At 61.8% G+C, this 13621-nt stretch overlaps 2 protein-coding genes across 2 annotated transcripts; both read left to right on the forward strand.

Moving 5' to 3' along the window:
- Positions 1–227: 227 nt before the first annotated feature.
- On the forward strand, positions 228–11233 carry GALNT6 (polypeptide N-acetylgalactosaminyltransferase 6). The gene is made up of 11 exons (XM_086768890.1): positions 228–262; positions 3380–3998; positions 4922–5094; positions 5671–5820; positions 5912–6146; positions 7122–7239; positions 7406–7606; positions 7862–7993; positions 8721–8822; positions 8923–9075; positions 9229–11233. The coding sequence occupies exons 2-11, from the start codon at positions 3511–3513 to the stop codon at positions 9340–9342; spliced, it is 1866 nt and encodes a 621-aa protein (XP_086625016.1). The 5' UTR covers positions 228–262; positions 3380–3510; the 3' UTR covers positions 9343–11233.
- CELA1 (chymotrypsin like elastase 1) lies at positions 9440–13554 on the forward strand (the record flags this gene model as incomplete). Its single annotated transcript, XM_086768656.1, has 7 exons — positions 9440–9670; positions 11205–11357; positions 11465–11565; positions 11819–11944; positions 12042–12178; positions 12449–12594; positions 12673–13554. Coding segments are annotated over exons 1-7 (1776 nt in total), but the record flags the coding sequence as incomplete, so codon positions are not given.
- Between the last annotated feature and the right edge of the window lie 67 nt (positions 13555–13621).

Below are 13621 nucleotides of genomic sequence, written 5' to 3' on the forward strand. Positions count from 1 at the left end.
CCCCGCCGGTACCCCGGTGTCAAGGCCGCCGTCGCCCCGGGAGGCCGACGCTAGGACCGCGGCGGGGCAGGAGGTGGGTGTCGCTCGCCCGGCGGTCGGCGCTAGGACCGCGGCGGCGCCCGTGCACCTGTACCCCCGGGGCGGCGGCAGGTGCCGGCCGTGGCCCCGCCCCCGCCCGCGCGCGCTCCCCGCCCCGCCCCGCCCCGCCCCGCCCCGCCGGGACGGCACCTGCGGTCTCGCGCCCGCCGCCGCCGCGAGCCAGGTGAGCGCGGGGGGGGGGGGGGGAACCGGATGGGCGGGGGGGGGAGAGCCGGGGGTCCCGGTCCCGGTCCCGGTCCCGGTCCCGGTCCCGGTCCCGGTCCCGGTCCCGGCTCACAGCCCGTGCGCCCCGGGGAAGGGAGCGGTCCGGAACCGCTTCCTCCCCCCGCCGGGAAAGAGGTTCCGGGGGGTCCCGGTGCGAAGTTCCCACCCCGCTACCACGGGGAGGGGGGAGCTGCGGGGTCCCGGTGCGGACCCCGGTCGGGGAAGGTGCCGGGGAGCGAAGGGGGGGTCCCGGTGCTGAGCTTCTTCGGGCGAGGGGGGCAGCGGTGTGGAGACCCCCGGAAGGGTCTGGGGTCCCGGGACGGAGCCCCCCCCCCCCTCCCCAGCGAAGGGGGAGCCCCCCCGGAAGGGTCTGGGGTCCCGGGATGGACCCCCCCCAGCGAAGGGGGAGCCCCCCCGGAAGGGTCTGGGGTCCCGGGATGGACCCCCCCCAGCGAAGGGGGAGCCCCCCCGGAAGGGTCTGGGGTCCCGGGATGGACCCCCCCCCGGCGAAGGGGGAGCCCCCACGGGGCACCTCGACACCCCCCCACCCACTCAGGTGCCCCCAACCCCTGCCCCATCTCCGGGGGTCCCAGCCCCCCAACACCGGGAGCAGCTCCGGGACCCCAACACGGGGATGAGGGACCCCCAGCCCCCCCCCCGCACCCCCAACCCCCCCTTGCACCCCCCGCTTCCCAAATCCGGCATCGCCCCGGCACAAGGCGCCAAATTTCGCCAGCAGCCCCAACCATTTTATTTTTTTGGGGGGGGGGACACACACCCAGTTTTTCCCCGCTCCGTCCCAGCCGGGGTTGCGGGGGGGGCGCAGGATTGCACCCCACTTCCCGCCGTCGGCTTTCTGCGATCCCCACCGCTTCCGACGTCGCGACCGTGGCCGCCGGCTCGCTGCCACGTGGAGCGCGGCCACGCCGGCCGCGGCCGCCCTGTTTGCTCGCGGTGGCGCGTCGCCGTCGATTATTTTATTTATTTTCCTTCTTTTTTTTTTCCCCTCTTCCCTTTTTCCCCCTCCGCCCAAGCGCCGTCTCTCAATTTCCAGCTCTCCCGACAATTCCTCCTTCCCGCGCCGCGGACGACGCTCCGGCTGCCGCCGAATTTTCGCCTTTTCCTCCTTTTTTTTCCGAACCCGCCGGCTCATTTTGGCCTTGGTTTTCCCGGGAGCGGGGCGCGCCCCGTCCCCACGCGGGATTTTCGGGATGAGCCGGACGGAATATTTGTGGGACTGGCAGCGGAGACCACAAGCGCGCCGGGAGCTCGCGCAACCGCTCGTTGCGAAATCCACCCCGGCGTCTTTTGGGGGCAAATTTGGGGTTTTTTTTTAATTTTGCCATTGGATTTTTTTTGGGGATGGAGCTCGGAGTCGGAGCCCCCTCGGGATCCGCGACACCGCTGTTGCGCGCGGCCCCGGGCACGAGTGCCGCTCTGCGCTTTATTAGCGTCGCGCGGCTAATGAGCGCGCTTCGTTAGCACGGTGGCAGGAAAGAGACTCTCACAGGGGTGCGGAGAATAGCGGAAACGGGCTTTTCCTCCCCAAAACGCGTTCGGCTCTGCCGCTCGCCTCCTCGCGCGCCAGCGCCTCGCACTGTGCGACGAAAGCGTCGGGGCTCAGGGACGCCGGCGGGGTGGGAGCACCTTCGCTCCCATACGAGCGGAAATTGGGGTGGATTTCTTCTTTTTTTTTTTAAATTTTTGGGTTTTGTTTTTTTTCATTTTGGGGGGGTTTAATTTTTTTTTGTTCTTTTTTAATTTTGGGGTGTTTTTTAATTTTTTTTTCTTTTAAATTTTTTTTTAATCTTTTGTTCTTTTTTTAAATTTCTTGTTCTTTTTAAAAATTGTTTGCTCTCTTTTAATTTTTTATTCTTTTATTTTTTAAATTTTGGTTTTTTTTTTAATTTTGTTTGTTAACTTTTGGGGGGGTTATTTTTTTTTTAAATTTTTTGTTCTTTTTAAAAATTTTATTTGTTTTTTTTTTAATTTTTGGGCGTTTTGAAAATTTTTTGTCCTTTTTTTAAAAATTTTTTGCTCTTTTTAAAAATTTTTTTTTCTCTCATTTAAAAATTTTCTTTCTTCCTTTTGTTTCTTTTTTCTTTTCCTTCTTTTTTTTTTTTTTTTTTTCCTCTCCTTAATTCTGCTTTTTCCCTGCCCCGTGGGGCCGGCGTCGCCCCGCGGCCGGGCGCCCTTGGCAGCGAAGCGTGGTCCGGCCGCCGGCTTTGATCCCCGCGCCGCTGCAAGCGCTGACCCCCGAGCCCCCCTCGTCCCTCCTCCTCCTCCTCCCCGACTCCCTCGCCCTTGAAGTTGCGGAGCAGGTGCCCCTTCTCCGGTCCGGGGGCCGCACCATTGCCAAGGCGATAAAAAGAAAAGGATAAAACCGGAAAAAAAAAAAAAAAAAAAGAAATAAAGGAGAGGGGGGACACCCTGAAGAGGAGGAGGAGATGGCGGTGAATGGCTCCCGCCGCGCTTGGCCATGCTTGGGCGGCGGCGGCGCACAAAGAGCGGCGGCGGCGGGAGGTTTGCCGGCGGTGGGAAAGCGCGGCCGGTCGCGGCGTTTTCGCGGGGTACCGGCCGCCGAATCCGCTGGCTCCCGAAAAGCGAAGCGCCGCGAGGCCTGGCGCGCGTTTTCCTTCCCGGCGGCGCTGCAGGCAGGGAGAAAGACGCGGGGAAAGGCTTTTTCCGCACGGCTAAAAATATTTCGGCAAACTTTTCGGCTTTAATTCCACTTCGTGCCGACGCTCTCGGCGCGCGGGGCGGCGGGGATGCTGCGGCAGCCGGCTCGGTTGAGGGAGCTGGGACGTCCCGCGCTCGCAGTGACCGGATCCGGAAAATTTTGCGGAATCTTCCGACCCTCGCTTATTTGTTTTGGGTTTTTTTTTTTTTTTCCTGGTGTTTTATTTTCAGCGCGGATCTACAGATTGGGAGGGGGGGAGGATGGCAGAGGTCTTGCTCCGTAGCAGGGAATGAACTTTGTATTAATGTAATTACTAATGTAATTACTAATGTAATTAGTGTGTAATTAACGCCGAGGTCTGTGGATTCACCTGTGGGCGTTTCCCCTTCTCCCCAGGTCGGCGGAGCAGAGCGTCATGAAGCACCCCGAGACCCCGCACCCCTGAAACGCCCGTCGCTGCAGGGAGGACCCTCTGGAAACCGCACGGGAGGGGAAAAACCCCCCAAAAAAACCCCCAAAAATAAAATATGAGGCTCTTCCGGAGACGCTACAGCCCCTTAAAGGTGGCGTTGGCGGGCGCCGTCTTCGTCATCTTCCTCTTCATCCTGCAGAAGGACGCGGGGAGCAAAGACGCGGGCGAGGAGCCCTGGCTGAAGAACATCGTCCAGGGGAAGGACCAAGTCCTGGACCTGATGTTGGGGGCGGTCAACAACATCCGCGACTCCATGCCCAAACTGCAGATCCGAGCCCCGGTTCGGCAGGAGGACCCCCCGCCCAGCGCTCGCCCCTGCCTGCCCGGCGTCTACACGGCGGCCGAGCTCCGGCCGCTGATGGAGAGACCCCCCCAGGACCCCGCCAGCCCCGGCGCCGACGGCAAAGCCTTCAAGAAGGAGCGCTGGACGGCGGAGGAGACGACGGAGAAGGAGCGAGGCTACGAGAAGCATTGCTTCAACGCCTTCGCCAGCGACCGCATCTCCCTGCAGCGAGCGCTGGGACCCGACAGCCGCTCCCCGGAGTAAGAGCCCCCCCGCGCCCGGGGGGCCGCGGGGCCCGCTCGCTGCCGGCGCGGGGGGCGACTCCGAGGGGAGACAAACGTGGAGCGGGATGTCGCCGAGCGTTGGCAGGGGGTTGAACGGAGGGAGGACAGAAAAGAGACTTTTTTTCCTTTTTTTTTTTTTTTTCTTTTCAATTTTTTTCCTTTTTTTCCTTTTCCTTTTTTTGGTCTTTCCCCCTTTTTTCTGTTCCCCCCTTTCCCCCTTTTTTCTGTTCCCCCTTTCCCCCTTTTTTCTGTTCCCCCTTTTTTCTGTTCCCCCCTTTCCTTTCTTCCCCCCAATCTGTGTCCTCATGGGGTTGATTTTTAACAGCGACGGGCAAAAGCCCGCGCTGACGCTCTGTGTCCCCGCGTACCTGCTCGCGTCTCCGGCTCTGGCATCTCCCCCCCCCTCCTCCTTTCCCTCCTCTCCCTCTTTTATTTCAGCCGGCTCCGGTAATCGGACTTTTTCTTTTCTTAGCCGAGTGGAACAGCCTCAGACCCTGCTGGGTTTTTTGGGGGGAGGGAGGCGAAGGAAAGGCCGTAAACTGAAGAGATTTCCTCGCTTGCTGAAAGCGTGGGCTCCCCCCGTCCCTGCTGCGGGGGGGTGGGCTGAGGAAGCCTGGGGGGTGGATTTGGGGGGAAAAAGCCTCGAGCAGGAGGCAGAAAGGCAGCCCTGGTGTGGCGAGCGGCCCCCCCGCGCCGGCAGGCGATTAGCCGTGCTTAGCAGGTGTGGCGGTGACAGCGGGGGGGGACGACAGGAGCGCGACGCCCTTCGCCGACGGGAATCGAGATGGAAATCAAAGCGGCGACGGGCTGGGAGCGGGGTTTTGGGGAGGGGGACGAGGAGCGTTTGCTTTCTGCCGCGCCCCCCGCCTCGCTTAGCCGACCGCTTTTCTCTCCCGGAGGTGCATCGACCAGAAATTCAAGCGCTGCCCGCCCTTGCCCACCACCAGCGTCGTCATCGTCTTCCATAACGAAGCGTGGTCGACGCTGCTGCGGACGGTCTACAGCGTCCTGCACTCCTCGCCCGCGCTCCTGCTGAAGGAGATCATCCTGGTGGACGACGCCAGCACGGACGGTGGGCGGGGGGACGCGGCGGGACGCGGGGAGACGCCGAGCGTCTTTCCGTCCCGGCGAGCCGCGGTTCCGAGCCGCTCGGAGGAGAAGCGGCTGGTGCCGAGTCGCCCCGGGATGCATCCGACGGCTCTTCCACGTTTTTTCGCGTCCCACCAGGAAATTCCCCGGGGATTTTCCCTTCTCCGGCCCCGGAGAAAAACCGGGCGCTGCGGTGGGGACACAGGTTGGGTGCCCAAGGGATTTAGGGTCCCTTCCCAAGACAGGTCTCCAAGCGTCCTGGCTCTCGCTTGGCCGTTCCCGGGTTTTGCCTTGGCTGGGTCTGCCGAGGGAGGAGAGAAATCCGAATTTCCCCTTGAGCCGCGGGACACCAGGCCTTCTCAGGCCTTCTCACCTCGTCCTTCCCATCATCCCTCTCCGGTGGAGGATTGGACGGGGCGGGCAGGCGGCTCCTTCCCAAAACCCACCCTTGGGTGCGGGGTCCGAGGGGCGAGGATGGGACGGGGCGCGCTGGTGGGACGCAGGCGCCGCCGTCCGCCTCGCTCCAACGCAGCCGGTTGCTCTTTTCTCCCCTCCCCAGAATACCTGAAGGACGAGCTGGACCGCTACGTGGAGCAGCTCCAGATCGTGCGAGTCGTGCGGCAGGAGGAGAGGAAAGGGCTGATCACGGCGCGGCTGCTGGGGGCCAGCGTGGCCAGCGGGGAGGTCCTCACCTTCCTGGATGCCCACTGTGAGTACCCACCACCTTCCGGGGCTCCCCAAGGAGCTCAGGGGGTCAAATTTATCTCCGCGTCACGGCCGACCCCTTCCCCGTGCCGCAGGCGAGTGTTTCCACGGCTGGTTGGAGCCCCTCTTGTCCCGCATCGCCCAAGAGCCCACGGCCGTCGTCAGCCCCGACATCGCCACCATCGATCTCAACACCTTCGAGTTCTCCAAGCCGGTCCAGAACCGCAAACAGCACAGCCGGGGCAACTTCGACTGGAGCCTGACCTTCGGCTGGGAGGTCGTCCCGCCGCGGGAGAGGCAGCGCAGGAAGGACGAGACCTTCCCCATCAAGTAAGCCGCGGCAGGGAGGGAATTTTGTCCCCTTCGGAGCCGCTGCGGTGGTAGCAAAGGTTGGCCGAGCCCTGGGAACGCCGCGTCCGGACCCAAAGGCCGCGGAACGAAGCGGCTGAGCTGCGGGGTGCTTGGGGAGGGACAGCCGGGGGTGGCCGGGGCCGCTGCCTCTTCCTCCCGTCGGTTTTGCTCCTTTTTCCGACAAATTGGGGTTTTCTCTGTTGGTTTTGGTGCCTCTGGGTGAAGGACGCTGTCGCTTCCCAGTGGAGCTTCCCCGTGGATGCTGGGCTGGTTTGTGCCCGGGGGAGGATGCTCAGGGCACCAAAACCTTTTTTTTTTTTTTTTTTTTTTCCTTTTTTATTTTTAATCCCCTTATTTTGCGCGTAGGAAAAACTCTGGCCGGTTTTTCCCACTGCGCCGCTCCGTCGGCGCCCCACGACAAGCCGGCTGCTCCCACCGGGAGATACCGGACACCCTGCCTGGCCCCGGCCCCGGCCCGGCCCCCACCCGGCAGCAGGGCCGGCTTTGTGCCGAGGTCACCCGGGCGACGTCCCCGTCCCGATAAAAGGTCCCTTTTACCACCAGCCGGCCGTTTGGCTCCCGGCGGCGTCTCGTCTCCGCTCGGTAGGAACGCCGGAGCTCAGCGATCCTTTTTTTTATTATTTTTCCTGAATAAAAGCAAGTTTGTGCTTGTAAAGATCCGACGGAGAAGATGAGAGGAGCCGGAGGAGCGAGCGGGGCGCCGGTTGCCGAGCTCTCGTCTCCTCCCTTCTTTTTGGCGAGAGGTTTTCCGTAAAAACATCCGCCGCTCGCTCCTGGCAGCCAGCTCCGGACCCACCGCCAAATCCGGCACGAGGAGACGGGGAGCAAAGCGCTTGCACCTACCGTGAGGGCCGTGGTGTCCCCAAAACTGGGGCTTTGGCTTTTTTATTTTTATTTTAACCCAATTTTGCCCTCCTTCTCCCTTCCCCGTAGGTCCCCGACCTTCGCCGGTGGGCTCTTTGCCATCTCCAGGTCCTACTTTGAGCACATCGGCTCCTACGACGATCAGATGGAGATCTGGGGGGGCGAGAACGTGGAAATGTCCTTCAGGGTAAGGACGGGCGGGCGCCGGCTTCAGGGGACGGTCCTCGTTGGGGTGGCACGGGGAGGGGTTGGGCCTGGTGGCACTTCAGCTGCAGGGCACCAGACCTTCTCGGACCTTCCCACCTCGTCGTTCCTGGTGGGACCTTCTCACCCCAGGCGTTGCCTCCCCGTAGGTCTGGCAGTGCGGCGGCCAGGTTGAGATCATCCCTTGCTCCGTGGTGGGTCACGTCTTCCGCTCCAAGAGCCCCCACACCTTCCCCAAGGGCACCCAAGTCATCTCCAGGAACCAAGTCCGCTTGGCCGAGGTCTGGATGGACGACTACAAGGAGATCTTCTACAGGAGGAACCAGCAAGCTGCTCAGATGGCCAGAGAGGTACTGGGCCCACCAGTGAGCTCTTCTGGGGGGGCCTGATCCTGCTGGGAGCTCAAGCCTGAGCAGAGGGAGGAGGTGGGAAAGCAAATTCGGGTGGAAGGACATTCTTGGTCCTGTGACAATGACAAAGCCAGGAGGACAAAGCTCTGCGCCCTGGCTCGGGAGGGTTTTTTTTGGGGGGGGGGGGTTGGGGGGGGTTTTTTCCTTGCTGGCTTCGGAGGTTAGTTTAATTTTCTCACGTGGCTTTGTCGATAGAAGACGTATGGTGACATTACAGAGCGGCGCAAGCTGAGGGAGCGGCTCCACTGCAAGAACTTCACCTGGTACCTCCAGAGCGTCTACCCGGAGATGTTCGTCCCCGATCTGACGCCGACTTTTTACGGAGCGGTGAGTACGGGGGCGCCCGGAGCGTCCCGCTAGGCTCAGCCCTTGGCTAGAAATAGTCCCCAAAAAGTTGGATTTGGGGGGTTTTTGTGTTTAAACCACCGGCTGTCACCGCGTCCGTCTGTCACCGGCGGGGCCGGTTCGGGCTCTGGCTGCCGGTGAAAGCGCTGGAATCCGGCAGAGCTGGTTTGGGGCGAGTTGTGGGGTGGGGGGGGGCTTGGCGCTGGGTTAAATGGGGTGAAAGAGCCGAAAGCTTTCACCAGCGCCCGTGCTGGCGTCGAAAAACCACGCTGGGGACGGAGGGGGTACACAGAGCCCTGCCAAAAATAACTGCCCCCCCCAGCTCCAGGCCGGGCGTCGGGGTCTGAGGCTGCCCCGCCTCAGCCGGGGCGATGGCCGGGGCGGGGGCCGGGCGCTGGCCGGCCTCCAGGTTTTAATTCCCCTTCGTTTCCCGAAACCCCGTCCCGGGGCGGCGCTTGACTTTGACTCGCTGGGCCGGAGGCGTTGGCCGCGGGCGTTCCTCACGTCCTGGAAGGGACGGGAGACCCGGACGCGGCTCCGGGATGGTGTTTGTACAGCGATAATTCGGTGTCCCGCAGAGCCCAAACCCGGGGCGGGCCCCTACCCGGGCACCGCAGAGCCCAGCTCACCCCCCACCTCTTCTTTTTTGGGTTTATTTTTTTTGTTTTGTTTTGTTTTGATTTTTGGTTCCCCCCCCCTTACCCCGCAGATCAAAAACGAGGGCACCAAGAGCTGCCTGGACGTCGGGGAGAACAACCACGGGGGCAAACCGCTCATCATGTACCCCTGCCACGGGATGGGGGGCAACCAGGTGGGCGCCCCTCAACCCCGCGCCCTTTCCCCCCCGATTTTCCTTTCTTGGGGCGCAGCGGCGTGACGCTGTCCCGTCTCTGGATCTCGCCCCCCCCCAGTATTTTGAGTACACGAGCCAGCGGGAGCTGCGGCACAACATTGCGAAGGAGCTTTGCCTGCGGGCGGGCCCGGCGTCGGCGGAGCTGGGCGAGTGCCAGTTCCGAGGGAAGCCCGGGCGCGTGCCGGCCGGCGAGGAGTGGGACCTGACACGGGTGAGGAGCTGCACCCCCATCCTGGGAATCGCCCCTGGGAACGCCGGCGTCGTCCCTCCCGTCGCGCCGCTTCCCCTCGCTCGCGTCCTTTCTCCACCCGCTGGTGTCGCTGAGCTGCTGCCACCTTTTTTTTTTTTTTTTTTTTTTTGGCAGGAGCAGCTAATTAAAAACTCGGCCTCCGCTACATGTTTGACGGCGCGGGGGAAGCACCCGTCCGTCGTTCCCTGCGATCCGACGGATCCCCACCAGCGCTGGGCCTTCACCTAGGCCCGCAGCCGTCCCCAGCTGTGCTCAGGAAACCAGAATCCAAAAAAAAAAAACTTCTTTTTTTTTTTTTTCTATTTAAGAAGCAAAAGCCTTAAATATGCTGCATTTCATGATCGCCTTGAAGTCGGTGCCATGCCTTCGGAGCGGGGAAGGCCGGGGAGGCGCGTTCGGAGCCCGAAACGCGGCGGCCGCGGAGACGCCCGAGGATTCTCACCCGCACCCGGCCGCTGCGCGTCCTTCCCCTCCCCGGCTCCAGCCGGAGACTCCGGAATTCACCTCGGGCACCGAAAAACGCGGCCGGGGAAAACTCCCGCCGGCGAGGAGGAGGGTGCACGGTCACCGGCCGTGCGGCTCGTCCGGTGGGACAGCGGATCGTGGTTTGTCTTGGTCTGCCAGGATCCGGCCCTCGCCCCCCGCCGGTGTCGCTGCGGCCGGGATGGGCTGATTCGTCTTGGATACCAGGCTTGATTTGGGGCAGGGGGGGTTAGATTATTTTTTTATTATTATTATTATTGTTAGACGGTGATGATTCCTGGGTGCCATTCCGCTCGCGCTGATCCGGAGGAGGGATTTTTCCCCGGACGGCACGGCGGGAACGCTCCACGCCATTGTGCCTCTCAGGCGCGAGATCTCCTCCTTCCCTGTTTTGTTTTTTTTTTCTGTTTTTCCGAAAAGCTGCTGCTTTCCTTGCCATTTCATTTCTGGGGGGGAAACCCCCTCCTGGAAGTGGCGTGGGGGTGGGAGAACCCGTGTCTTAATACTCAACCTCCAATAAAGAGATGATTTATTTTATGGAAACCCCGTCTCTGCCTTCCTTCCAGCTCCCCCCGCTCCTCTCATTTCGTTTCCCTCCCTCTCCTTGCCCCGAAAATTGCCTTTCGCAGCCCAAAAGTGGATTTAAAGGCGCTTTTCCAGCCAGGCGGGATTTGGGGTTGGGCTGTCCTTGTGCCGGGGCGGAGGCTTTGCTGCTGGCCCTCGCCGTGTGCCCTTCCGTGCTGATAAAACCACGAAGGGATTATTTTGAGACCATTTTCCGCATGAAGTCTCTTGTTTTTGCTTGGAGATAAGAGCAGAAATGCCACAGGTGCTTTTTTTTCTTCCCTTATTTTTTTTTTTTTTTTTTAAACTGGTGAACCGATAATCGCCGCTATCGCAAACGCTGTTTTCCAGCGAAAACCTCGGAGCTGCAGGCTCACCTCCCCAGAACCCCCTCAATTTTTTAAAGCGGGGAAAAAATAAAATTATTTGGGCCAGAAATCAGGTTTTTATCACGAACCATGTTTTAGCCTTCAAATCCTCTGTGTAAATCGTGTCAAGTCCTGCGTGGGGTGGTTTTTTTTTTTTTTTGGAGAGGGTGAGGTTCCTGCCCTGCATTTGCCTCGGTTTCCCCATCCCGGCAGCGATGCGGGTGCTGTTCACGCGTCGGATGAACTCCTGGAGGTGTCCCACCACCCAACGCCACGCGAGAGCTGCAGCTGTGGCTCGAGACTGGGAGAAACTCGTGACAGCGTTGGCCGAGACACCCAGAAGAAGATCCAGGAGCAGGGTGTCGTCTCTCCGGGGATTTGGGCTGCGTGTCCAAAGCCGAGGGCGACGTGGGGTGCACCCAGGGTTTTTTTTTTGGCCCCGACCTTCGGGGCTGTGTGTGTTTTGGAAGAGGGACCAAGGCTACTCACCGGGCCGGTGCCACCTGGTTTTCTTCCCATCCCTCCTTCCCCGTCCCCTTTAAAGCCGCCAGCGACGCAGCGCCCGCCGCAGACGACACGCCACCGCGGTCCGGGATGATGCTGCAGCTCGTGCTCTTGGCCGCCCTCGCCCTCTGCGGTGCGTCGTCCTTCGTGGGATGCCCTCGGCCTCGTTAGCCGCTGACCACGGCGACGCGACCCCTCCGGTTGTGCTTCGCTCGCCCACTCCCGTCCTCTTCTCCCGCAGGCCGCTGCTCTGAGCTGGATCTGGATGGCGCGCAACGCGTGGTGGGCGGCACCGAGGCGCGCTCGCACGCCTGGCCCTCCCAGGTGGGTCCTTCCCGGCGTCGGCCGTGAAATCCCGCGGGGGTCTCCTTCCCCCGGGGCCGTGTAGCGAGACCGCCCCCCTCCGTGTCTCGCGTCCCCCCTCTCCCCAGATCTCGCTCCAGTATTACTCCGGCGGCAGCTGGCACCACACCTGCGGAGGGTCCCTCATCCGGAGGAACTGGGTGATGACGGCGGCCCATTGCGTGGATCGGTGAGTGGCTTCCTCACGTGGAAAAAACATTTTCCACCAAAAAAAAAAAAAAAAACCAAAAAAACTTTCCAATGAGAGAAATTTTGGCTGCCCCAACCCTGATCCTTCAAGGTCCCCCGCTACGGGGTTGTGTTGACCATCGCTGGGAGCGTCTTCCTCTTCCACTGGTCCTTTCCGTACCAGTTAAAACAATAATAATAATTAATAATAATTATTTCTGGGCTAATCCCACATTTTTTTTCCTTCCCGGCAGTAACATGAACTTCCGCGTGGTGGCTGGCGAACACAACCTGTACGCCAACGACGGCAGCGAGCAGGTCTTCAGCGTCAGCAAGATCATTATCCATCCCTACTGGAACAGCAACAACGTCGCTGCGGGGTAACGCGCGTGTGGGGAAGGGGATTTTGGGGGGAGCGTGGGTGGGAATGGCGGGGGGGGAGGGCGCATCTCAGCATCCTCTCCCTCCTCTCGCCAGCTACGACATCGCCCTGCTCCGCCTGGCCAGCTCCGCCACCCTGAACAGCTACGTGCAGCTGGCGGTCCTGCCCCGGGAGGGGTCCATCCTGGCCAACAACTACCCCTGCTACATCACGGGCTGGGGTCTCACCCGCAGTGAGTGCCCACGGGTCGCCCCGGCCCCCGTCGCCCAAAAAACATGGGAAAACCGAGGAGACGAACGGGTTTTTTAAGCCCTTTGAGGTCTCAGGAGGCATCACGCAGGGCTTTGCTTGGGGCGTGGCGTTGCCCATCGTTGGGTGGGCTCCTGCCAAGGTTTGGGGTGGGGTTTATGGAGGAAAAGGGGCTCGGGGGTGGCTACGGGTTCAAATTTGGCGAGGGCGGTGGTCGCCAGCGAGGCGTTAACCGGTGCTCGGTTGCGCGCAGCCAACGGGCAGCTCTCCAGCGTCCTGCTGCAGGCCTCCCTGCCAGTGGTGGACTACCAGATCTGCTCCAGTTCCTCCTACTGGGGCTCCACCGTCAAGACCACCATGGTCTGCGCCGGCGGCGACGGCGTGCGCTCCGGCTGCCAGGTAGGGCCCCGGCATCCCGCTTTCCCCTCCCGCCGTCCCCGTTCCTCCCGTCTCACACGGGTTCTTCGGTGGGGCCAGGGCGATTCGGGCGGCCCCCTGCACTGCGCGGTGAACGGGCAGTACCAGGTCCACGGCGTCACCAGCTTCGTCTCCAGTTTGGGCTGCAACGTCCAGCGGAAACCCACCGTCTTCACCCGCGTCTCCGCCTACATCTCCTGGATAACCAGCGTAAGGCGACGCGAAGGGGTTGGGGGTGCTGAGACCCGGCGCTGTCGTCGCACCCGTGCACCGGCTCTGTCCTCGCGCGGCTCAACCGTCGCTTTCCTTCTCCTTCCAGACGATCGCCCAGAACTGAGCGGTGGCAGAAGAGCCCGGGCCCCGGCGCGGGCGACGGAAATCGGCTTTCCCCGCGTCTCGGGGGTTCCAAACGCGCAGCCGGTGCCAATAAAATCCGTTCCTCTCTTCAGCGCGCCGGTCAATGATTTCCCCCCGCGGCCTGGCGCTCCTTCCTCCTCCGAATCCTTTGTTGAGGATTCCAGGGCATCCCTTCGGCTGCCTCCTTCCTCTTCCTCGCGCCTCGGGAAGCGGCGGCCAGAAAATCCTTGGGATAACGGAAAAGGGGAAATGCCGCCGAGCGCCTCTGTGGGCGGCCACGCAGCTCCTTGGGGACACGGGGGGATCCAGGCGGGATCTTTCCCTGCCGCCAGCTGCGTTTCTCAGCCAAAACCCACCGAGAGACGTCGGACCCGGCGGCCGTTACCACCTCGCCCCGGACGAGCCGCCAGTGCCGCGACCCCACCTGGCACGGGGGTTAAAAAAAAAACCAAACCCAGCACCAAAACGGCACCAAAAGCCGAATTTAAACCCCAAACCGGGCGCTCATGCAAAAAATTGAGAGGCGAGCGCGCGTTCCCCGCCGCCCCCTTGGCCCACTCGTCCCGCCGGGCGCGCGGGGCGGCCTTTCTGGGAGGAAGCGTGGCAGGGGGGTGCCGGGGTGCCGAGCGGATGCCGGCAGCAGCCGCCTCGC

This window comes from Chlamydotis macqueenii, chromosome 29 (genome assembly GCF_036417535.1).
Source record: "Chlamydotis macqueenii isolate bChlMac1 chromosome 29, bChlMac1.mat, whole genome shotgun sequence".
Classification (NCBI taxonomy): Eukaryota; Metazoa; Chordata; class Aves; order Otidiformes; family Otididae; genus Chlamydotis; species Chlamydotis macqueenii.

Bases quoted from the DNA above. Each gene is read 5' to 3' on its own strand.
- GALNT6 (XM_086768890.1), top strand. From the start codon at position 3,511: ATGAGGCTCTTCCGGAGACGCTACAGCCCCTTAAAGGTGGCGTTGGCG. The intron at 6,147-7,121 runs GTAAGCCGCGGC...CCTTCCCCGTAG, and splicing joins GACGAGACCTTCCCCATCAA to GTCCCCGACCTTCGCCGGTG. The intron at 7,240-7,405 runs GTAAGGACGGGC...GCCTCCCCGTAG, and splicing joins ACGTGGAAATGTCCTTCAGG to GTCTGGCAGTGCGGCGGCCA.